The 24,605-nt window shown below is 33.5% G+C and overlaps 1 protein-coding gene across 2 annotated transcripts in view; it reads left to right on the forward strand.

Annotated features, from left to right (window-relative positions):
• AASS (aminoadipate-semialdehyde synthase) overlaps positions 1-24,605 on the forward strand; it is an 82,976-nt gene that overhangs the window by 22,289 nt on the left and 36,082 nt on the right. For both annotated transcript variants that reach the window (XM_074193811.1, XM_074193812.1), the window contains exons 8-13: positions 654-781; positions 2,408-2,556; positions 3,276-3,398; positions 4,246-4,357; positions 6,808-6,867; positions 6,987-7,054. In XM_074193811.1, the coding sequence (XP_074049912.1) occupies positions 654-781; positions 2,408-2,556; positions 3,276-3,398; positions 4,246-4,357; positions 6,808-6,867; positions 6,987-7,054 (640 nt within the window). The remainder of the gene's footprint in view (positions 1-653; positions 782-2,407; positions 2,557-3,275; positions 3,399-4,245; positions 4,358-6,807; positions 6,868-6,986; positions 7,055-24,605) is intronic.

The following is a 24,605-nucleotide window of genomic DNA, read 5'->3' on the forward strand; positions in this document are numbered from 1 at the left end:
GAGGAGACTTGAACCCAATATTCCTGACTACAAAGTTTTCTTTTGTTTCCAATAATTTTTAGGTCACCATATTATTTGACCCCTATAAACCCCCATGTACTTCATATTCAATATGTAAGGAAAGAAATTCTAGAATTTATCATGTATTTGAGAAATAAAATAAAAGATTATTTTTCATAAGAAAAACAATCATTATACTTCCTTTTGTACCCAAATATCCTTTTTTTGTACCCCCCCAAATTATTATTTTTCCTATTCACAATTAAAAGAACACTATTACTGTAGGAATATTTTAATAGATAGAATAACATAATTTTTTAAATTTTATTTTTAAATTTTATCTATTTAAGGCAATGGGGTTAAGTGACTTGCCCAAGGTCACACAGCTAAGGAATTATTAAGTGTCTGAGGTCATATTTGAACTCAGGTCTTGCTGACTCCAGGGCTGGTGCTTTATTCTCTGCACCACCTAGCTGCCCCCAAAACATAATTATTTATCAAGTTCCCATACTCTCTTGACAGATTTTCTGCATGAAAATATACTTTGTGTATATGTATTATTATTTTAATCCTGCATATAATGACATTTTATTATTATAAGTCACAGACCTGCTATTGTTATTTCTTTTATCTTTTTTCCCCTTCTCTGCTAGATCTCAGGAAAGTATATGGGACAGTGTTAAGTCGACATCATCACCTTGTCAGGAAAAGAGATGGGGTGTATGACCCTGTAGAATATGACAAACATCCTCACCTCTACACATCTCGCTTTAACACTGATGTGAGTATTATAATCTGTTCTTGCTATGAGGTAGGCAGTTTTAGGCAAGAACAGTCAGGAATATGTCAATTCATTTGAACTCTCCATTATCAATTAATTAAAATGTGATAACTCTTGAGTCCTTTAGAAGTAACTAGTTAGCATTAGAGATACTGAAATTTTCCTTGGTATAGTTTCTGGAGCTTCTGTCTGCAGGGTTCTGTCAGAACTACTTTCTTTGATTTTGTCATTTTACCTCAAGATTGTACCACCTTTAACTTGTGCTGTAGTTTTCCTGTGCTGCTTGGTTGATTGACTTTAAATATGGTATTAATGATAAAGTCATGAATTTGATCCTTCTGCAGATAAGTATGTTCTATAGCTATAGACTACAATCCTAATCCTAGTCTCCATCTTGCAAATTCACGCCAGCAATTATGTGAGTGCACTGAGTTAAAAATAATGTATAAATAACATGCATGGGCTACTCCAAACTCATCCTCTGGAAAGGGAATTTTACAACATCCCCCATTTCAACATCCATGACAGCAAGAAACTAGAAGCATCCTCATTTAAGAAGACATCTTTCATCATTTGTGACCAATAGCCATTTCTTGCTGGGTGAACAAGTTTTTGCAGTCATGTATTTATTCAGTTGAGCGATCTTGTAGATGACAGATTATATTCTAGATCCCAGTGTTGAGCTGTGCTTGCCATAATACAGTCTTCAGTTTTATCCAAATCATATATGATGTGATACAAAATGCAACTTCTAAATGAAAGAATGTGAAACTGAAAAATCTTAGGTCTGACTTATTAGCTCTCTTTAATGATGACTGAGTCCATTTGAAACTTTCTGATTGTAAATACTATGTATGCATGCATGTAGCACCTTTCTCTATGGAGCTCACAGTGCTTACAGTTGTTATCTGATTTAATCTTCACAGCATCCCTGTGAGGAATGGGGTACATAATATCCCCATCTTACAGGTAAGGAAAATAGAGCCCAGAGAAATTGAGGTAGTCTGATTAAGGCTACATATTCAATGGCATTGAAGGCAGAAATATAATGCCAGGCTCTTGACTTAAAGGTTCATTCTTTACCTACTAAATAATGCTATTACAGATGAAAATGAAAAAGGACCCCCCCCCAAAGCTTTATTTTATGGGAAGTTTCTATTGCCACTTGGGATATAGTAGTTTATTGTCTTTTTGCTTTGAGGGAATGATCACTGATCCATTAAAAATAAAGAGACATTAAGAAATTATTAGTTATAATGACCTAATTTGATCAGGAGAAAAGTAGAAAACATGTATTTCATTCCCTTTTTTGGAGAGGTGGAGGATAAGGGTTTGGGATGTTACATATATTTTCAGATAATTGATATTGATTGTTTTGTTAAATCACTATTTTCTTTAAAAAATTTTTGTTACTAGGGATGACCCTTAAGTGTGGGAGGGGCAAAGGATATATTTGCAAGTGAAAGTGAAATGCAAACAGAAGATAATCAACAAAAAATAAGTTTTAAGAGTAATTTTTAAAAAGCTAATTGCTGGGTATGCTATTGATAGTTTACATCTAGCATACTCCTGTGAATATAGGTTAACTTCTATATCTCATAGGAATTCTTGGAAATTGCTTCATAGATTGCCCCATACACCACATGTTTAATTAATGGAATCTACTGGGAGCAAGATACTCCTCGGTTATTGAGCCGGCAAGATGCTCAGAAACTCCTTGCCCCAATCAAATCTTCAGTTGCTACTGTTGAGGGTTGCCCTTCCTTGCCCCACAAGTAAGTATCTATTGTTTTGTTTTAATTATTTTTTGTTTTTATAAATAAAATTTGCACACTGTTTTAAAAACATTTGTTTCATATTTAATTTAATTTTGTTGTGGGACATAAAGCCTGGAAGGGTTGCAGCCAGACTCTTGGAGGGTGTTCCCTACCAGGCCAAAGAATTCATCCTTCATGGAGTCCTCATTACCAATAGGACATGAAGAAAGGAGATGATATGATGAGAGTAATGTTTTAACAAGATTAGCTGGTGGTGAGCAGAGCAATTTCTTAATAAATCCCTTTATAATTGATTGACCTAAATTAGTTGCAAACTGTTCTTTTGTTAAAGATATCTGTTTATTTATTATTTGTTGAGGCAATCAGGATTAAATAACTTGCCCAGGGGCACTCCTGATTCCAGGGCTGGTGCTCTATCCACCTAACTCCCCCTGTTAATTCTAAAGAAAGATATGTTCAAACTGGATAATTTTGCTTTTAGTAGAGTGGAACAAGCTTTCCTTTGGGAAGAAACTTCTAGGCTTTGCTTTCTTAGTTTTTTTTTTTAATTTGTTCATTTTGTATCCCTCAGTTTTCAGTGAAAAGAGTGGAAAATGTGCAATATAAGTTGTTATCTAATTCTTTGCTTTTGTTGTATGTTATTGTTATTGATTTTTAGTATTATGGCAGCTTTCAATTGGTAATACAGTATGGCATGTGGGTATCCTCTCTTTCAGACTCATGGCCATTTGTGACATCTCAGCTGACACTGGAGGATCTATAGAATTTATGACAGAATGTACAACAATAGATAGTCCCTTTTGTATGTATGATGCTGACCAGCACATTATTCATGACAGGTGAGTTTAAGTAATTTAAAATCTTTTGAATTGACAAGATATATATATATATATATATATATATATATATATATATATAAAAAAACATTTCAGTTAGGTTATTAAAACACAAGGACAGGGTAGCTAGGTGGCATAGTGGATAAAGCACCCACCTTGGAGTCTGGAGTACCTGGGTTCAAATCTGGTCTCAGACGTTTAATAATTACCTAGCTGTGTGGCCTTGGGCAAGCCACTTAACCCCATTTGCCTTGCAAAAACCTAAAAAAAACACAAAAGGAGAAAATTGTCCAAGTGCACATCTCAGCACTTCTTAGTGTTGATGTGTGAGCTTTTGATGACAGCAGAGACATAATAAAGGCTGTGAGGGTTTAAGAAGTAATAATTCACATTTATGTAGTGCTTTAAAGTTTAGGAAACAATTTTAGCCTTGTGAGTTGGACACCATTACTTCCATTTTATAAATGAGGGAAATGAGGTTCAGATAGAAAAAATAACTTACATATGTCTTCACACAGCCAGTGGTGTTAGAGCTGGGATATCAATCTAGATCTTCGTATTCTAAGTACAGTGTCCTCCCTACCAAACAATGCTAACTCTTCTGAAATTCATATATGTTAAAATAGAAAGTTATTAAAACACAAGCATTTCAACTTAGATAATATTTATATGAATGAGAGATTCTTATATAAGAAATTAGTAATAGATGGTATGTCAATTATTTTTATTCTTATATATAATGTACATGTTCTGGGCTAACATGAATATGGTATTCATACTAATGTGAGGAGTGTTATGAGGTATGTTGGTTATTTTTGCATATGTAAATTAGTCATTTTGGTTCTTCTAGTGTTGAAGGCTCTGGGATACTCATGTGTTCTATTGACAATTTACCAGCCCAGCTCCCAATTGAAGCAACAGAATATTTTGGAGATATGCTTTTTCCATATGTTGAAGAAATGGTAAGCAGAATGGTAGATTTAACAATGGGGATATCATTTGGCATGGAAACCTGAGACATTTGATGAATATTCTGATCTTTTCCAGTTAAGATATCTTCTGTAGTTCTGTCCTTTCTCTTTCCCAGGTTTACTGGTAAACATTAACATTATTAATCCTCTACTTTCCTCATTTTTGCTATTGACATGATTGTATTTGTTCTCAGAGATTTTTCTCTCATTAAGGTATATTTGATTAAGAATGTAAAATCTATAGCAGTGTGTGTGTCTGTGTGTGTGTGTGTATCTCTCCTCCATCTCTCTCTTTACCTCCCCAACCTCCCTGCTTCTCCCTCCCTCTCCCCCTCTCTCTCCCCCCTCTCCCTCTCTCTCCCCATTCCCCTTCTCCTCTTCCTCTCCTTCTCCCTCCCCTTCCCCCTCTCTTTTCCCCTCTCCCTCCCTCTCCTCTTCCTCTCCCTCTCCCCTTCTCTCTGTTTCCTCCTCTCTTTTCCCCTGTTCTTTTCTCCCTCCTTCCTTCCCTCCCTCACTATCTCTCCCCCTCCCCACCTCTCCCTTTTTCTCCTTCTGATCCATTGACCCTGTTATACAGGCCAGTTAGGTTATTTAAGAACCTTTCTCATCTGATTTAGAATGTTATAAAAATAGAAAATCAAATTGTATCTTTTTTTCTTAGTAATTCATTAAATGACCTTAGTAAAACTATGAAGAGCTGTTGGTAGAGATTGTATAACTTTGTCAGCAGTCAGTGAATGGAATATCATTATAATGTATAATCACTGTTTGGCTTTAATGAATTTCTCTACCACCTTCACCCTCCACCAATCCCATTTAATTTTGTGTTAAAATTTGATAACCATAGTTGTCCTCAGTAGGAATTTGTCTCTCTTGATAATAGACCCAGATTCTTAACCTTAAAAGCTAAGGAAGCTTTTCCTTAAATACTAGGTAATTTTTCATCTTGAGCTGTAGCTCTTGGGACCTACCATTCAAAAATGGTAGAACAGTTAGCAACAAAGCTAAATATACAGCCTTGCTGTTTCTCTATCAAAAATCCCTCTCCCCACCCCCTTTTAAACATTTGATGTGCCTTGCTTGCACAAAAATATCAAATAGTGAGCTAGGTGGATACAAATAGTAAGGATATGCTCTTCTGGTGGCATTGGAGGAGAAGGGAAATGACTAGGGTCTACTAGCCAGATAGGATATCATTAGAATAATGTGGTGGTATTTTGTGCCTTTCCTGCCTTGTCTCTCTTTTTTTTTACTGTAGTACTCCAACTTTGGTTATTGGGCAAACTATTTCAAGCCTCATATTTTCTTATCTCTTTCCTCTCTCCCCCAAATTTTCATTCTCTCAGTGAAGAATCTGTGCTATACTCTAGGAAGAAAGTAATTGGAAATAAAAAATGTTTCTTGTTCAGACTTAATGGTTCTGTCTTTTTTTTATACTAATGTAAAATGAACAGCATAGCTTATGTTTTCCATTTTTCAGAAAACTTAAATTAAAAATGAAAATTTCATTGCTTCTTCCCTTGAGACTGTTTACCATCCTCTCTATGCATTTAGCATCCCTTCAATTGGGAGGTGATGTCAAATTAGACCTCGGTATGGGGTCTGACCCAAACTGACCCAAAATAGGTCCCAGACTAAGCTCCACTTGGCCTCTGTTTTGGCCCTGATTGATTCCTATGTAAACAGTAATTGTTTCTGTTTTAACCAGAAAAGATTTAGCACCCCATTTGCTCCCATTTCTTGAGGGTAGAGTTGTTTAGGGTTTAAGTAGTTAAGATTTTTAGATACAACTCAAAACTGGAATAAGTTTAGAGAGGTGGATTCTGGGGCTTGGTAGTTTTGTTTTCTGGATCCCTTTCGCCAGATTTTAGAAGCAAGTATGGAACGACTTGCCCACAATGCTTTGGTCCTTTGGCATTGGGTCATGCATTCTATTATTTAGTTCAAGTATAACCTTATGAAGGCATTTAATCCTTTACCAGTGTCCTGTCTGTTTTTGTCCAGGTCCTGGGAGAAGTAGGGCTTTGGGAAGATTTAAACTAAGTGCTTGATTGTACTCTGCTAGAAGAGACTAAAGCTGGTAAGCAGTGACTGTTGCCAGACAGGGCAAAATCAGTCAGGGATAAATCTTGTGCTGTTATTTTTAACAAGCTCAATATAGCTCATTTAATTCACAAGGGTCAGGATGTTTTTCTGTACTGTAAACTCTGCCTAGAGCAGAGACTGTGATACTACCATAGTTACCAGCTGGTAGTTTAAAATTTGGAATTAATGCTGAAATGACAACTTCTTTTAGGGCAGGATTGAATGTCCTTAATAATCAGAACATTCTGTACTCTTTAGAAAACATGCTTTTCCAAATTCCTTTCTTCTTTGACAGATGTTTCTGTGCACATACCAACACAAGGAAACCTTCTTACCAGTTTCATTTGGCCTTTCAGATATTATCAGATGCGACTCAGCCTCTTGAAAGTCAGGATTTCTCTCCTGTTGTTCGAGATGTAAGTTGTGCAAAGGTCTTCTTTCTTTCCTGAATCCCCTTCATTTCCTATCTAAACAAGTCTAAAATTTTATAGACCAATTATAATGAAATAATTACATATCTTTCACATTCTTTTAGGCAGTAATTGCATCCAATGGATCATTGCCTGAAAAGTATAAATATATCCTGAAACTACGGGAGAGCAGGTAAAGTATTGTCCAGACCCTTTTCTTTTCTCAAGTGTTGAATTTTTAGATTTAGTGACAGTTGGCACAGTAGAAAGAAGGTTGATTTTGGAGTTAAGAAGATCACAGGCTCAAATCTTGCCTCTGATCCTAAGAATAGGATCTTTTAAAAATTATTCAACCTAAATAACTTCTCATTTGTTTCCTCATCTAAAAAATTAGGCTAAAACCTGTAGCATCTACTTGAAAGAATTACTTTGAGACTCAAATCTAGAAATGTATATGAAGCACTTTAAAAAAAGAATATTTTATTTTTTATCAATTAAATGTAAGCACATTTAGAAAATTTTATTGTTTTTTGAATTTTATAATTTTTTTCCCCAATCTCGCTTCCTTCCCCTCACCCCCTACAGAGGGCAGTCTGATGGTCTTCATATTGTTTCCATGTTGAGAGAGAAATCATATCTTTAAGGAAAAAATTATGAGATAGCAAAATTATATAATAAGATACCTTTATAAAAAATGTAAATTAAAGGGAATAGTCTTTGATCTTTAAACTCCACAATTCTTTCTTTGGATATAGATGGTATTCTCCATTGCAGATACCCTAAAATTGTCCCTGATTGTTGCACTGATGAAATGAGCAAGTTCATTAAGGTTGATCTTCACCCCCATGTTGCTGTTAGGATGTACAATGTTCTTCTGTTTCTACTCATCTCACTCAGCATTAGTTCATGCAAATCCTTCCAGGCTTCCCTGAATTCCCATCCCTCCTGGTTTCTAATAGAACAATAGTGTTCCATAATGTACATATACCATAATTTCTTCAGCCATTCCCAAATTGATGGGCATTCATTGAATTTCCAGTTTTTTACCACCACAAATGGGGCTGCTATGAATATTTTTGTACAAGTGATTTTTTTAACCCTTTTTTCATGATCTCTTCAGGGTATAGACCCAGTAGTGGTATTGCTGGATCAAAGGATATGCACATTTTTGTTGTCTTTTGGGCATAATTCCAAATTGTTCTCCAGAAAGGTTGGACAAATTCACAGCTCCACCAACAATGTATTAGTGTCCCAGATTTCTCACATCCCTTCCAACATTGATCATTGTCCTTTCTGATCATATTGGCCAGTGTGAGAGGGGTGAGGTGGTACCTCAGAGATATTTTGATTTGCATTTCTCTAATCAGTAATGATTTAGAGCAATTTTTCATATGACTACAGATCACTTTGATTTCCTCATCTGAAAATCATCTCTGCATATCCTTTGACCATTTGTCAAATGGGAAATGACTTATTTTTTTTTATAAATTTGAATCAGTTCTCTATATATTTTATAAATGAGTCCTTTGTCAGAAATACTAGTTGTAAAAATTGTTTCCCAATTTTCTACATTTCTTTTGATCTTGGTTACAGTGGTTTTGTCTGTGCAAAAACTTTTTAATTTAATGTAATCAAAATTATCTAGTTTGTTTTTAATGATGTTCTTCTCCATCTCTTCCTTGGTCATAAACTGCTTCCCTTTCCATAAATCTGACAGGTAAACTGTTCTTTGATCTCCTAGATGTAAGCACACTTTTAAACAATTTTTTGAAAGTTTTGAGTTCCAAATTCTATCTTTCTTTGCCCACTTACTGTTCCTAAGATGATTAACAACCTGATGTACATTATAAATGGGCAACCCTGTAAAAACATTTCCACATTAGTGAAAGAAAACTCAAACTGAGACAGAGAGAGTGAGAGAGAGAGAGAGAGAGAGAGAGAGAGAGAGAGAGAGAGAGAGAGAGAGTTTGCTGTGCTTTGGTCTGTATTCAGATGCCATCAATTCTTTCTCTTCAAGCAGATACTATTTTTCATCATGAGAATGTTGGGATTATTTTATATCATTTTATTGCTGAGAATAAGTCATATGTAGTTGTTCATCATATAATATTGTTTTTATTATGTAAAATGTTCTCCTGCTATCTAAAACTATTTGGTTTTATGCAATCTTCCAAACTATTTGGTGCTGGCTAAGAAATAGAGTGATATAGCTCAGTGGAACAGATTAAAAGTACACAGATAGAATAATACATAACTATATTAAGCTACTGTTTGATAAACCCAAAGACTCAAACTTCTGATAGAAGAACTCATTAATTCAGAAAAACTTCTGGAAAACTGGAAAATAGTAGGTTTGAAACTAGGCATAGACACACCTCACACTGAACATAAAAATGAAGTCAAAATGGGTTCATGATTTAGATAGGCATAAAGAGTGATACATAGGCAAATTAGGGGAACAAGGAATAGTTTACTTATCAAATCTAAGAAAAAGATAATAATTCATGACCAAAGAAGAGAACATTATAAAATGAAAAATGGGTAATTTTGATTATATTAATTTTTAAAAAATTGCCCAAAGCCAATGCAACCAAGATTAGAAGGAAAGAAGAAAACTGATAACAATTTTATAACCAGGATTTCTGATAAAGGCCTTATTTCTCAAATATATAGAGAACTTAGTCAAATTTAGAAGCACTCATTTCTCATTGATAAATAGACAAAGGATATGAATAGCAGTTTGCATATGAAGAAATCAAAGGTACCTATAGTAATATGAAAAAATAATCTAAATCACTATTCATTAGAGAAATGTGAATTAAAACAGTTCTGAGGTATCACCTCATACCAATAAGTTTGGCTAGAAAAGAAAAGGAAAATATTAAATACTGGAAAATTGTAATACTAAGCAGTGTTTGTGGAGTTGTAAACAGATCCAACCATTCTGGAAATCAGTTTGAAATTATGCCCCAAAAGCAACTAAATTGTGTATACCCTTGGATCCAACAGTACAATTATTAGGTCTGTATCCCAAAGAGATCACAAAAAGGCATAAACATATATACACATATACAAAAATATTTAAAAGTTATTTTGGTGGCAAAGAATTGGAAATTGAAGGAATCAATTGGTGAAGGGCTGAATAAGTTGTGGTATGTGATTGTAATGTATTGCTATTGTGCAATAAAACATGATGAGTAGGTAGATTTCAGAAAAACTTGGAAAGACTTACATGAACTGATGCTGAGTGAAAAGAGGAAGAACATTGTATACATTAACAGCAACTGTGGAATGATCATCTGCCAGCAGACTTAGTACTTCTCAGCATTCAAGAATCCAAGACAATTTCAAATGACTCATGTTTAGAAAATGCCATCTACATCCAGAGAAAGAACAATGGATCCAACTGCAGATCATAGGATACTATTTTCAGTTTGAAAATTATCTTTAAATGAAATTGAGAAAATACTATTAAGCAAAAAATTAAAAAACAAAGAAAGACAAAATTTTTAAAGTATTCCTATTTCTGCTCACTTAATTCTTTGTCAGTTCACGTAAGTCCAGGTTTTTCTAAAAATCAGCCTGCTCATTATTTCTTTTTTTTAAGTTTTTTTTTTTTTTTTGCAAGGCAGTGGGGTTAAGTGGCTTGCCCAAGGCCACACGGCTAGGGAATTATTAAGTGTCTGAGACCGGATTTGAACCCAGGTACTCCTGACTCCAGGGCCAGTGCTTTATCCACTACGCCACCTAGCCGCCCTCTGCTCATTATTTCTTATAGCACAACAACATTCCATTGCAGTCATATACACCACAACTTAGTTGACCATTCCCTAACTTATGGGCATCCCTAAATTTCCAATTTTTGCCACCATGAAAAGAACTGCTATAATTATTTTTGTAGAAATAGGTACTTTTCCCTTTTAAAAAAATCTCCAAGGGCGGCTAGGTGGCGTAGTAGATAAAGCACTGGCCCTGGTCAGGAGTACCTGGGTTCAAATCCGGTCTCAGACACTTAATAATTCCCTAGCCGTGTGGCCTTGGGCAAGCCACTTAACTCTGTTTGCCTTGCAAAAACCTAAAAAAAAATATCTGAGATAGAGATTCAATAGTGGTATTACTGGATCAAAGGATATGCGCAGTTTTATAACCCTCTGGGCATAGTTCCAAATTGACTTCCAGAATGGTTGAATAAATTTATTACTCCACCAATAGTGCACTAAGGTGCCAGTTTCTTCACATTGCCTCCAACTTTTATCATTTTCCTTTTCTGCTATATTAGTTGATTTGATAGGTATGATGTGAACTTCAGAATTGCTTTAATTTGCATTTTCTAATAAATAGTCATTTGAAGCATTTTAATAGGCCTACTGATAGCTTTAGTTTCATTGTGAAGACCTATGAAAACTTTAATTTCTTTATGAAGACTTATGAAAACTGTCCATATCCTTTGATATGATAAAAAAAACTTTTACAGAAATAGCTAATCTGTCCAATAGAGAAAAATGGTGTACTTATTTCTGAAATAATAAAGATCTAATGATTTTTTAAACAAATCAGTTCTCTATATATTTGAAAAATGAGGCCTTTTTTCAGAGAAAATGCTCTAAGTTCTCCCCCTCCCAATTTTCTTCTTTACTTTTAATTTTGGTTACAGTGGTCTTGTTTGTAAAACCTTTTTCATTTTACATAATCAAAATTATATATTTTAAATTTATAATGTTCTCTATAACTAGTTTGGTCCTAAATTCTTCTTTTACTTATAGATCTGATGGATAAACTATTCTACATTTTCCTAATTTGTTTATGGTATCACCCTTTATATCTAAATCAAGTACCTATTTTAACCTTATCTTGGTATACAAGTTCTTTTTCTAAGATAGGGTATACTCATTCTAATTTTCTCTTGACCAATATAAATTGGTCAATACTCAGTTGTGCCATACTCTTTTCCAGTTTTCCCCTCAATTTTTGTCAAATAATGAGATATTGTCCCCAAAGTTTGGATCTTTGGTTTTATCAAATACTAAATTTGTTATAATCATTTACTAAAATTTTTTGTGTATCAAACTATTCCACCCATCCACTATTTCTTAGTCAAAATCAGATTGTTTGAATGATTACCACTTTGTAATAAAGTTTGAGATCTGATACAGCTATGTCACTTCCTTCATTTTCTTTTTTTTCATTGACTTCCTTGTTCTTCTTGGTGGATTTTGTTACCATTTTTTTCTAGCACTGCAAAACAATTTTTGGTAGTCTAGTGTGGCACTGAAGAAATAAATTAATTTAGGTAGAATTATCATCTGTTATATTCAGCTTACCTATGAGCAATTCATATTTTCCAGTTATTTAAATTTGTCTATTTGTGTGAAAAGTGTTTTGTAATTCTGTTCATGTAGTTCCTGAGTTTCTCTTGACAGACTCTCAAGTATTTTATATTGGCTACAGTTATTTTAAATGAAATTTCTCTTTCTATGTCTTGCTGGACTTTGTTGGTAATATATAGGATTGTTGATGATTTATGTGGTTTATTTTTTATCCTGCAACTTTGTTAAAGTTGTTAATCATTTCAACTAGTTTTTTTGATTCTCTAAGTATTTCATCATATCATTTGCAAAAAGTAAAAGTTTTGTTTCCTCATCACCCATTCTAATTTCTTCAATGTCTTTTTCTTTTCTTATTGCTATGACTAGCATTTTTAGAACAGTATTGAATAAGAGAAATGATAATGGACATTTATGTTTCACTGGAGAGGCTTCTAGCTTATCCCCATTATAGATAATGATTGTTGATGATTTTAGATAGATACCGTAGATCATTTTAAGGAAAGTTCCCTTTATTCCAATCTATGTAGTGTTTTTTTTTTTTAAATAGGAATGAGTATTGTATTTTGTCTAGGCTTTTTCTGTATCTATTGAGATAATCATATGATTTTTATTGGATTAATTATGCTGATAGTTTTCCTAATACTGAACTAGACCTATAATCCTAGTAAATCCTACCCAATCATAATATATGATCCTTACAATATATTACTGTAATCTCCTTGCATGTGTATTCTTTCATTTTTTTGTTCAAATATTATTTATTATGAAATTTGGTCAATAGTTTTCTTTCTTTTCACTTTTTCTGGTTTAGGTATTTGTGTCATAAAATCAGTTTGGTAGGACCCCTTTTCTTGTCTGTTTTCCAAATACTTTATGTAGTATTGGAATTGATTGTTCTTTAAATGTTGGGTAGAATTTACTTGTGAATCCATCTAGCCCTGGAGATTTTTTCTTAGGGAATTCATTGATGGATTGCTCAATTTATTTTTCCAAAGATGGGATTATTTAAATATTTTATTTCCTCTTCTGTTATTTTATTTATATTTTTATAAATATTCAATTATTTCACTTAGATTGTCAGATTTATTGGCATATAATTGTGCAAAATAGTTCCTAATAATGGCTTCAATTTCCTTTTCATTGTTGATGAATTCACCCCTTTTATTTTTGATACTGGTAATTGGGTTTCCTTTTCTTTTTTAAATCAAATTAACCAATGGTTTATTTCTTTCATCCTCCCCCCAAGAAAACAGCTCCTAATTTTATTTATTAATTAAATGATTTTCTTACTTTCAACTTTACTAGTTGTTCTTTGATTTTCAAGATTTCCAATTTGATGTTTAAGTAGGAATTTTTAATTTCTTCCTTTGCTAATTTTTTAGTTGCCCCATTATTGTTCTGTTCTGTCTCTATTTTATTGATATAGACATTTAAGACCGAAAATTTCTCCTTCATACTGCTTTGCCTGCATCCTATAAATTTTGTTACATTGTCTCATTATTGTCATTTTCTTTAATGAAATTGTTTTATTCTGATTTCTTCTTTGACCTACTCATTCTTTATAATTTGATTAGTTTCCAATTAATTTTTTATCTATTTCCAAAGCCCTTTATTGAATGCAATCTTTATTGCAATATGATCTGAAAAGGATACACTCTTCTGCGTTTGGTTGTGAAAATTTCAATATCCCAATACAAGGTCAATTTTTGTTTAGGTGCCATGTACCTCTGAAAAAAAATTTCTTTCTATTTTTCTTCACTTTTCTTCAGAGGTCAATCGTATTTTACTTTTCTAAAATTCTATTCACCTCCTAAATATCTTTCTTATTTATTTATCTGGATCTGAGAGGGGAAAGTTCTATTCCCCACTGCCATCTATTTTTTTTTTTTTACTATCTATTTCTTCTCATTTAAATTCTCTTTCAAAAAGTTAGATACTATACCATTTGGTGAATATATGTTTACTATTAATATTCATTTGTCTGTGGAATTTTTTAAAAAGATATAATTTCCTTCTTTATATCTTTGAATTAGATTATTTTAGCTTTTGCTTTTTCTGGGTTCATGATATCTATCCCTGTTTTTTTTTTAATTCAATAGATCCTACCTCAGTCCCTTATCTTTACTCTAGATGTGTCTCAGTCCTTCAAATATATTTCTTGTAACCAGCATATTAAAGGGTTGTGGTTTTTAATTCATTATGCTATCCATTTCTGTTTTATGGGTGATTTGATCTCATCACATGTACACTTTCTGATAACTGTTTTCTCTGCATTTCATTTTTTCTTCTCTCTCTCTCTCTCTCTCTCTCTCTCTCTCTCTCTCTCTCTCTCTCTCTCTCTCTCTCTCTCTCTCCCCTTTTACCCTGTCACTCATCAGAAGTGTTTTGTTTCTGACTACTGTCTCATTTAATCTGTTCTCTCTTTTATCAGTCCCCCTCTCTTCTTTTCTCTTTGTCCCTTTTCAGTTCTCTGTGGGGTAAGACACATTTCTATATCCCAACTGAGAGTGTATGTTTTTTCCCTTTGAATCAATTTTGATAAAAAGTTTAAGACTTGCCCCACCATCCCAACTTCCACACAACTGTAATAACTCTTAAAGTACCTATTCTTGTACCCATTCTATTTTTCCCTTCCTTCTTTCAATGCCATCTTTATATTTAATATTTAATATATTAATATATTTAAATATTTTATATTTTAAAATATTTATATATCTAAATTTTGATATATTTATTTTTACATTTCAAATATTTTTATATTTATAAATATTAAATATTTTATATTTATATACACCTATAAATTTTGTTTTGTTTGATATCATCCCATCATACTCAACTCTCATATACAACCTCTGTCTATATATGTTTATTTGTATGTATTCATGTATATATGTATGTATGTGTGTGTGTGTAGTGATCAAGTTTTTAAGAGTTACAAGTATCATCATGTCATGTAGGAATATAAACAGTTTAACCTTTTTTAGATCTCTTTTGTTTTCTCTTTCCTGTTCACTTTTTTAACTTCTCTTGGGTTTTGTGTTTGGAGTTCAATTTTTTTTTTCATTCAGCTCTAGTCTTTAAATTAGGAATGCTTGAGTCTTCTATTTCATCATATATACACTTTTCCCCCAAAGGGTTATATTCACCTATATTAATGGATGAATTTTAGTTATAATCCTAGTTCCTTTGTTTTATGGAATATCATAATCCAAGCCTTTCATATCTTTAATGTAGGAGCTACTAAATCCTTTGCAATCCTGACTCTGGTTCCACAATATTTGAATTATTTCTTTCGAACTACTAGCAGAATTTTCTCCTTGACCTGGAAGTTCTTGAATTTGACTATGGTCTTCTTGGAAATTTTCATTTTGAGATCTATTTCAGATGATGATTGTTGGATTCTTTCAACTTCTATTTTGCTTTTTGGTTCAAAGATTTCAGAAAAGTTTTCCTTGATAATTTCTTAAAATAGTTTAGGGTTTTTTTTAATTCTATTTTTCAAGTAGTCCAATAATTCTTTTTTTTAGTTTTTTTTTTTTGCAAGGAAAATGGGGTTAAGTGGCTTGCCCAAGGACACACAGCTAGGTAATTATTAAGTGTCTGAGACCGGATTTGAACCCAGGTACTCCTGACTCCAAGGCCGGTGTTTATCCACCGTACCACCTAGCCACCCCCTAGTCTAATAATTCTTATATTATCTTTCTTGAATCCATTTTCCACTTCACTTGTTTTTCCAATGAGGAATTACACATTTTCTTTTATTTAAAAATTTTTTTTGTCATTTTTCTCATTTCTTGAAATTTTTTTGATATCTGATTTTTACAGCATAGTTCTGTCCCTAAAAACAGAAAACCATCCTGCCCAAAGTGGTTATTACCCTTATAACAAAGAAAAAATATTGTAAAATAAACAAAATAACTGAATCTTTTATATTCATCATTCCCCACCTTTTGATGCCTCATGGAGTTATTAGGTTCTATTTGCCCACTTTTAGTTTTTAAGGAATTAATTTCTTCAGTGAGCTTTGTAACATCCTTTTCCATTTGACTTGTTCTTTGTTTTAAGAGATTGTTTGCTTCAGTGAAATTTTTTTTTGCCCTTTTTCCCAATTGACCACTTCTATTTTTGAATGATTGTTTTCTTCAGTGATTTTTTTGTATATGTTTTTCCATTTTTTGTTTTCTTTACTAAGTTGTTGATTTTTTTCATGATTCTCTTACATTAATCATGTTTCTTTTCTTATTTTTTCCTTCTCCTTTACTTTGCTTTTAAAATCTTTTTTAGAAATCTTTTCCATTAATTTTTTTTGGATCTGAGACCAACTCACATTTTTTTTCCTTTAAGACTTCACATGTAACTGTTTTTGACATTTGTCTCTAAGTTTGTCTCTTGATCCTCCCTGTTGCCATAGTAACTTTCTATGGTCAGGTCCATTTTTTTTTGGCTTTTTGATCATTTTTCTATTTTATGACTTTGTACTTTACATAAAAGTTAGAGTCTGCTCCTGGAGTGAAGAGGGCATTGTCTCAAGTTCTTTGTGCCAGGACTCAGGGCCTTGCTGTTGGCTTGCACTGGAGGAGGGTGGGCCTCCCTATTGGGTTGTACTAGAAGTGGAGTCTCCAGGGGTGGGGTCTTGCTGCTAATTGCTTTGGGGACAAGGCCTTGCTGTTGACTAGCACTGGGGTGAAAGCCTCACTTGTACTGAGGATGGAACCTCACCACTGGCTTACAATGACTGTTGACTTTACTTAGCGCTTAGAACTTCCTGCTGATTTGCCCTGAGGGTAGGGCCTCAGTGGTGGCTTGCCCTTGGCCCACTGTGATGTGTCTCATACCACTGGCTTGCAAATTAGGACTGACCTCCTTTGAAACCCCAATGAGGCAGACCTTTTGTGTTGACCTTCCTAGCTGTTTTGGGCTGGTAAGCTGTTTTACAGCTCCTAAATTTTTTCTAATGTATTATGGTAGGGTTATTTTGGGGGAAATTTAGGAAGACTCAGGGAGATTCCTGCCTCACTTTTCCATTTGACTCCAGAAATTCAAAACACTCTTTTAATTTTATAGTATTATGAAAATATTAGTCATTATCATTATAAATAATTATTTTCCTTTGACATCTCATTTCAAATGTACAAAAATGGATTGTTTCAGGATGTTGCAATTGCTTTTCTTTGCCCCATTTACTTTTGTGAATGCTTTATATTAAATAACTGTTATTCTTTGGGGTATACCAATATTAACCAAGAAATCAGAGCAAATATTCTTTTTTGCTGTGTTGGTAGGGTTAATAACTTTTATTGCCATATTTAACTGTCTAAGACTTTCCTAAGAGAGAAATCATGAAATAGACACTTTGGCATATACACATAACTTTCTTGCTCTCTCTCTTTCTCTCTCTCTCTCTCTCTCTCTCTCTCTCTCTCTCTCTCTCTCCATATAGATGTGTATAGATACACACACATACATTTATATCTATATAGGATATTTTATATATTTAATTCTCATATATATATGTCCACACACGCATAGCTATTCCCACTCTGCTGTTAATTTAGAAGTAAAAAAAAAAAAAAAGAAACAACACTTGAATGACTCCATTCAGGAATACTTTTCTTTTCTATGTGTTCTTTGAAGCCTTATAGGTTAATGTGATGATAACCCTATAAAATATGGATTTGGTTCCTTGGAAAATTTTTCCTCCCAGTCTGGTTGAAAATTATATTTCTAATAAGATGAACTACCATAGTTGAAACTTAGGATATATAAAAAAATCACATTTACTGAATTATGCTGAAAAAAGAGAGAACTCCTAACAAAGAGAGAACTGAATCAGAAGTTACATAATTTAAATTCTCTTTTTCCATGTTCATTATGTACTGTTTACAATCTATCATTCCATGGATGTTTGTCATTAAACTTTCATTGAAGTTATTCTCCTACCTAGTTTTCCCTAAAGAGGTGATATTAATATGAAGATTTTAAGAAGAAGCAAATGTGTGATCATGAATTTTGATTTTCCTACCAAGAAACTAAAATGAAAATAAATAACCCAACACTTTTAGAGTAATTTTTGTAATGACACAGTACCCTTAATTTTGTTGCATACTGTCAAACCAGATAGGTTAAAGCAAGTGGAGGAAATTAAATGCATAGGGAAATAAATGGCTTAAACTATATTTGGTATTGATTACTCAAGTTATTTTCTTGGATTCAAACTCATGTTTTTCAGTCTATCCACCAGTAATGCATTAATGTACCAATCCTTCCACAACCTCTCCAACAAGGATCATTTTCCCTTTTTTGTCATCTTAGCCAATCTAAGTGTGAGGTAGCATGTCATGATTGTTTTACTTTACATTTCTCTGATCAGTAATGATTTGGAGCATTTTTTCATATGATTATATATAGCCTTAATTTCTTCATTTGAAAACTGCCTGTTCATATCCTTTGACCATTTATCAATTGGGGAATGACTTGTAACATTTTAAGTTTCTCTCTCTCTCTCTCTCTCTCTCTCTCTCTCTCTCTCTCTATATATATATATATATATATATATATATATGATTAGAAATATAATCAGCTAAATTTATCAGAAACCCTAGGTGTGAAAATTGTTTCCCAGGCTTCTGTTCTTCTTCTTCTTCTTCTTCTTCTTCTTCTTCTTCTTCTTCTTCTTCTTCTTCTTCTTCTTCTAGGTTTTTGCAAGGCAAATGGAGTTAAGTAGCTTGCCCAAGGCCACACAGCTAGGTAATTATTAAGTGTCTGAGGTCAGATTTGAACTCAGGTACTCCTGACTCCAGGGTGGGTGCTTTTTCCACTGCACCCACCTACCTGCCCTTCTATTTTCCTTCTAACCTTGACGCTATTGGTTTTATTAGTGCAAACCCTTTTAAATTTAATGTCATCAAAATCATCCATTTTATAATTTATAATGTACTCTATTTCTTGTGTGTCCCTTTCCCATAGATCTGACAGATGGAATTTTTCTTGATTTATTAATTGATCTATGACATCACCCTTTATGTCTAAATCCTCTATCCATTTTGACCTTATTTTGGTACATGGTGCGAGATTTTGGGTCTGTGCCTAGTTTTGTCATTATTTTCCAATTTATCAACAATTTTTGTCAAATTGTGAGTACTTAACACAGAAAGTAATATCTTTGGGTTTGTCAAACAGGAGATTACTCTAGTCATTTAATACTGTTTCTTTTGAACTAATCCTAATCCAGTGATTCATTTCTCTATTTCTTACCCATTAACAGGCAGTTTTGATGACTGCTGCCTTATAGTATGGTTTTAAATCTAGTAGAGCAAGGCCACCTTTCTTTACATTTTTTTTTCATCATTTCATTTGATATTCTGGACCTTTTGTTGCTTCAGATGAATTTTGTTACTATTTTTTCTAGCTTGGTAAAATAATTATTTGGTAGTTTGCTTGGTATGACACTGAATAAGTAATTCAATTTGTATAAAATTGATATTTTTATTATATGTATGCATTTGACCTAACATGAGCAATTGACATTTTTCTGGTTGTCGAGATCTGACTTTATTGGTGTGAAAAGAGCTTTGTAATTATGTTCACACAGTTTCTGGTTTTATCTTGGGAGGTAGATTCCCAAGTATTTAATGTTTTCTGTAGTTACTTTCTCTTTCTATCTCTTTCTCTTGAGTTTTGTTGTTCATATATAGAAATGCTGATGATCTATGTGGGTTATTTTATATCCTACAATTTTACTGAATTTGCTAATTGTTTCAAGTAATTTTTAGATGATTTTCTTGGGTTCTCTAAGTATACCATCATTTAATCAGAGTGAAAACCTGCTGTAACCTCTTTACTAAAATTTTATTTAAGATTTTTGCATCAATGTTCATTAGGGAGTTTGGTCTATAATTTCTTTGTCTGGTTCTTCTTGGTTCAGGTCATATTGGCATCATAAAAGGAATATGGCAGAACTCATATTTTTAAAATAATTAATGTAGAATGGGAATTAATTGTTCCTTAAATGTTTGATTGAATTCACTTGTAAATCTATCTGTACCTGCAGATTTAGGGAGTTTATTGATGGTTTCTTTAAATTCTGTTTCTGAAATGTTATTTAAAATTTTAGTTTGTCTTCTGTTAATCTGGGTACTTTGTATTTTTGTAAATATTCAACCAATTCACTCAGGTTATCAAATTCATTGGCATACAGTTGGACAAAATAGTGCCAAATTATCTCTTTAATTTCCTCCTCACTGGTGGTGAGTTCACCATTTTTGATACTAGTAATTTGGTTCTCTTTATTTTTTTAAAATCAGATTAACCAAAGTTATACCTATTTTAATGTTTTTTTAATTAAAGCTAATACAGATTTATGTATTAGGTCAATGGTTTTCTTGCTTTCAATTTTATTAATATCTCCCTTGATTTTCAGAATTTCTAATTTGGTCTTTAACTGAGGATCTTTAGTTTGTTCTTTTTCCAGTATTTTTAATGATATATCCAATTCACTGATCCCCTCTTTATTTTATCCATATAAGTATTTAGAATATATACATATATATGTAGGGATGTATGTATAAAATTTCCCCCCCCAAAACTGTTTTTGTTTGCATCCCTTAAATTTTCTTATGATATCTCATTGTTATCATTTTATTGAATAAAATAATTGATTATTCCTATGATTTGTTGTTTGATCCACTGGTTCTTTAAAATTAATTTAGGGACAGCTAGGTGGCACAGCGCATTTGACACACCATCCCTGGAATTAGGAGGACCTGAGTTGAAATCCATCCCCAGACACTTTATAATTATTTAGCTGTGTGACCTTGAGCAAGTCACTTAACCACATTGTCTTGAAAAAAACAATAAAAACTTAAGTTATTTAGTTTCCAATTAATTTTTACTTTATCTTTTCATGTCCCTGTATTACATGTAATTTTTGTTACTTCATAACCTGAAAAGTATGCATTCATGATTTGTAACTTTTTGCATTTGATTATAAGGTTTCCATGCACTAGTACATGGTCAATTTTGGTAGTCTGTCATATCTTAGTTTTCTAAGATTGTATTCACCTTCTTAACTTCCCTCTTGTTTATTTTGTGGATAGATTTATCTAGTTCTGAGAGAGGGAGGTTTAAGTCCCCCATTATTAAAGTTTTGTTGTCTATGTCTTCTTGTAATTCATTAAATTTCTCCTCTAAGAATTTAGATGCTATACCACTAGGTTCAGATACGCTTCATTGCCTATGATGTCTTTTAAGAAGATGTAGTTTCCATCCTTATTTTTTTATTGAGTTTTTTTTTTTGTTTTTGCTTTGTCTGAGATCTGAATAACTACCCCTTATTTTTTTGCTTCGGCTGAAGCATAATATATTTTGCACCAGCCTTTTCCCTTTATCCTATGTGTATCTCTCTGCTTTACATGTATTTATTGTAAACAATATATTGTAGGATTCTGTTTTTTAGTCCATTTTACTATCCACTTCATTTTATGGGAGAGTTTCACAGCACTGTATGCCCTTATCAGATAGAGTGCTAAGTTCTATGAGCAAGACAAAATTAAAGTAGGTCAAAGGCAATGTGAGACAGAGTAAACATCCCAGCTTTTCACCTGGACTATTTGTGCATGAACTATGGCAGAGTATTCTGGGCTTGTATTGGTCTGATCAGTCACAGTTGGATGCCCTATTTTGTATCAAATATAGTGATGTCATTTTAGTCTGCTTCAATAAAAGGACAAGCACCAACCATAAGTATATCCTTGAAGTTCAATATTGTCAACTATATTCAACCCTTTAAGTATCCTAGGAGAAATACAATTCTCAAGAGTTACAAGTGTTATCTTCTCTTGTAGGGTTGTATACAATTTAATTTTCTTGACTAATTTTTGTTTTGTTTTTTGTTTTTTTCTCCCCGTTCCATTTACCTTTTTGTGCATTTCTTGAGTCTTGTATGTGAAGATTGAATTCTCTGTTCAGTTCCGGTCTTTTTTATCAGAAAATTTTTGGAAGTCCTCTATTTGGTAGAACATCCATCTTTTCCCCTGACAGAATATGCTGAATTTTGCAGAGTAGTAAATTCTTGATTGTAATCCAAGATCCTTTGCCCTCCAAAATATCCTATTCCAAGCCCTCTGAGCCTTCAAGGTTGAGGTTGATAAGTCTTATATAAATCTGATTGTGTTTTCCTTTGTATTTAAATTGCTTTCTTGTGGCTGCTTGCAGTACTTTCTCCTTTATTTGAGAATTCTGGAATTTGGCTATGATAATCTTTGGAGATTTTATCCTGGGGTCACTTTCTTTTCTTTTTTTGCAAAGCAATGGGATAAAGTGACTGGTCCAAGGTGACACAGCTAGGTAATTAAGTTTCTGAGGCCAGATTTGAACTCAGATCTTACTGATTCCAGAGATGGTACTCTACCCACTACACCATCTAGCTGTCCCTGTGTATTTTTTTTTTTAGGGTTTTACAAGGCAATGGGGCTAAGTGGCTTGCCCAAGGCCACACAGCTAGGTAATTATTAAGTGTCTGAGGCTGGATTTGAACTCAGGTACTCCTGACTCCAGGGCCGGTGCTCTATCCACTGTGCCACCTAGCAGCTGCATCCCTCGCCCCCCCCCCCCCCCCATGTATTCTTTCAATGACTATTTTGTCTTCTTGATCTAGGAGATTTGGACAGTTTCCCCTGATAATTTCCTGAAAAAATATTTTCCAGGCTCTATTTTTAATCTAGACTTTCCAGTAACTCAGTAATTTGTAATTATTTCTCCTGGATCTATTTTCCAGTTCATTTGCTTTTCCTAAAAGGTACTTTATGTTTTCTTCATTTTTTTCAGCCTTTTTACTTAATTTGGTGGAATCTTGGTGTCTCATAAGTTCATTGTTTCTATTTGTCCAATTTTAATTTTTAGACTTTTATTTTCTTCAGTTAGCTTCTGTGTTTCCTTTTCTATGGGCTGCATTCCCTTCTTATTCAGTTGATTTGAATTTTAGATGAGTTACATTCTTTTTACAGTTGGTCAATTTTATGTTTTGAAAAGATACACTTTTTTCCAGCTGGTTATTTTTGCTTTCAAAGCAGTTGATTTTGGGGGATCAATTTTTCATAATTTTCTGCATGGCTTTCATTTTTTTTTTACATTTTTCTTCTTCCTCTTTCATTTAGTTTTTAAATTCCTTTTTTAAGCTCTTCTATGAGGTTTGGGTTTGAGTCCAATTCATAGACTCCTTTGAGACTTCCCACGGAGGTAATTTTTCACTGCTTTCTTTTTCTGAGGTGGCATTTATCTATCTGTATATTAGTTTTCTATGATGGACACTCTTAGTTTTTTTGCTCATTTTGATTGTTTGAGTTCTACTCCTTCGGTATAGGAAGTATAGACTCAAGCCTTTTGTGTTGGGACTGGGGTCTGATCCCTGGCTTATCACAGGTCAAGATTGCCTTTGCAAAAGTTTGTTTCCTCCTTTATGTCAGGTTCTGTTTATGCAGAGGATTGTTCTCAACGCAGTCCTGTCTTTTGCCTCAGTGTTCAGACAATTTTGGGGAATTAGAATCTTCTCTGCTGGCTTGTTATCTAATTGCTGGGACCTGTGCTGTTTTCTAGCTTCTGGGACTTGAACTTCGTTGTGGCTAAAAGCTTCCCATTGACTTTCTTAGTCTCCCTCCTAGCTAGTTTTACTCCCCCCCCCCTTTCCCCTGAATAGAGAGACCTTCAGGATTTTTTTTGGTGGTATCTGTAGCTTTAATGACTGTGTAGAGGCTTCATTTAACATTGTATAGGGAAAAGCTCTGGGAGCATCCTAGCTTCAAGCAGCCATCTTGGTTCCACCCTGGATGTCCTCTCATTTCTTTTCTTAATTTTTTCCTCTATCACTTTTATTTGATTTTTACTTTTTTTACTTCTTTAACTCTTCTAGGAATTCTTGCTGGGCTTATGTCTAATCTGCATTTTTTCTTTGAGGCTTTACATGTAGATATTTTTTAAACCATTGTCATCTTCTGAGTTTGTATCTAGAGGTTCCCTGTCACCATAGTAGCTTTTCATGGTCAGGTTCTGTTTCTGTTTTTTCCCCTTATTTTTCTAGCCTACTTATTGACTTTGGATTTTATGTTAAAGTTAAGTTACACTCACTTCTGGCAGGTGAAGATGACAAATCTAATTTTTTTTTGTCCTTATGCTGCTTTCACAGTTCAGTCTGGAGGGCCTTTAAGTTTTTAGGATTTCCATCATGATAGGGAGAGTCTTGTTTCTCTTCCTCCTGTTCTGCAGCTGCCTTAAATAGGAGGGTGCTTGAACCTTGTACCTGTGAGTGCTTCTGTCTTCCCTAAAACTATGACCTGGAACTGGGTACTGAGCAACAGAGCCACTAGGTGACACCCATTCCAGGGGACCTCAGGATTTCTTTCTGCCCAGTGATCAGTCCTCTGA

This window comes from Macrotis lagotis, chromosome 7 (assembly GCF_037893015.1).
Source record: "Macrotis lagotis isolate mMagLag1 chromosome 7, bilby.v1.9.chrom.fasta, whole genome shotgun sequence".
In the NCBI taxonomy this organism is placed as follows: Eukaryota; Metazoa; Chordata; class Mammalia; order Peramelemorphia; family Peramelidae; genus Macrotis; species Macrotis lagotis.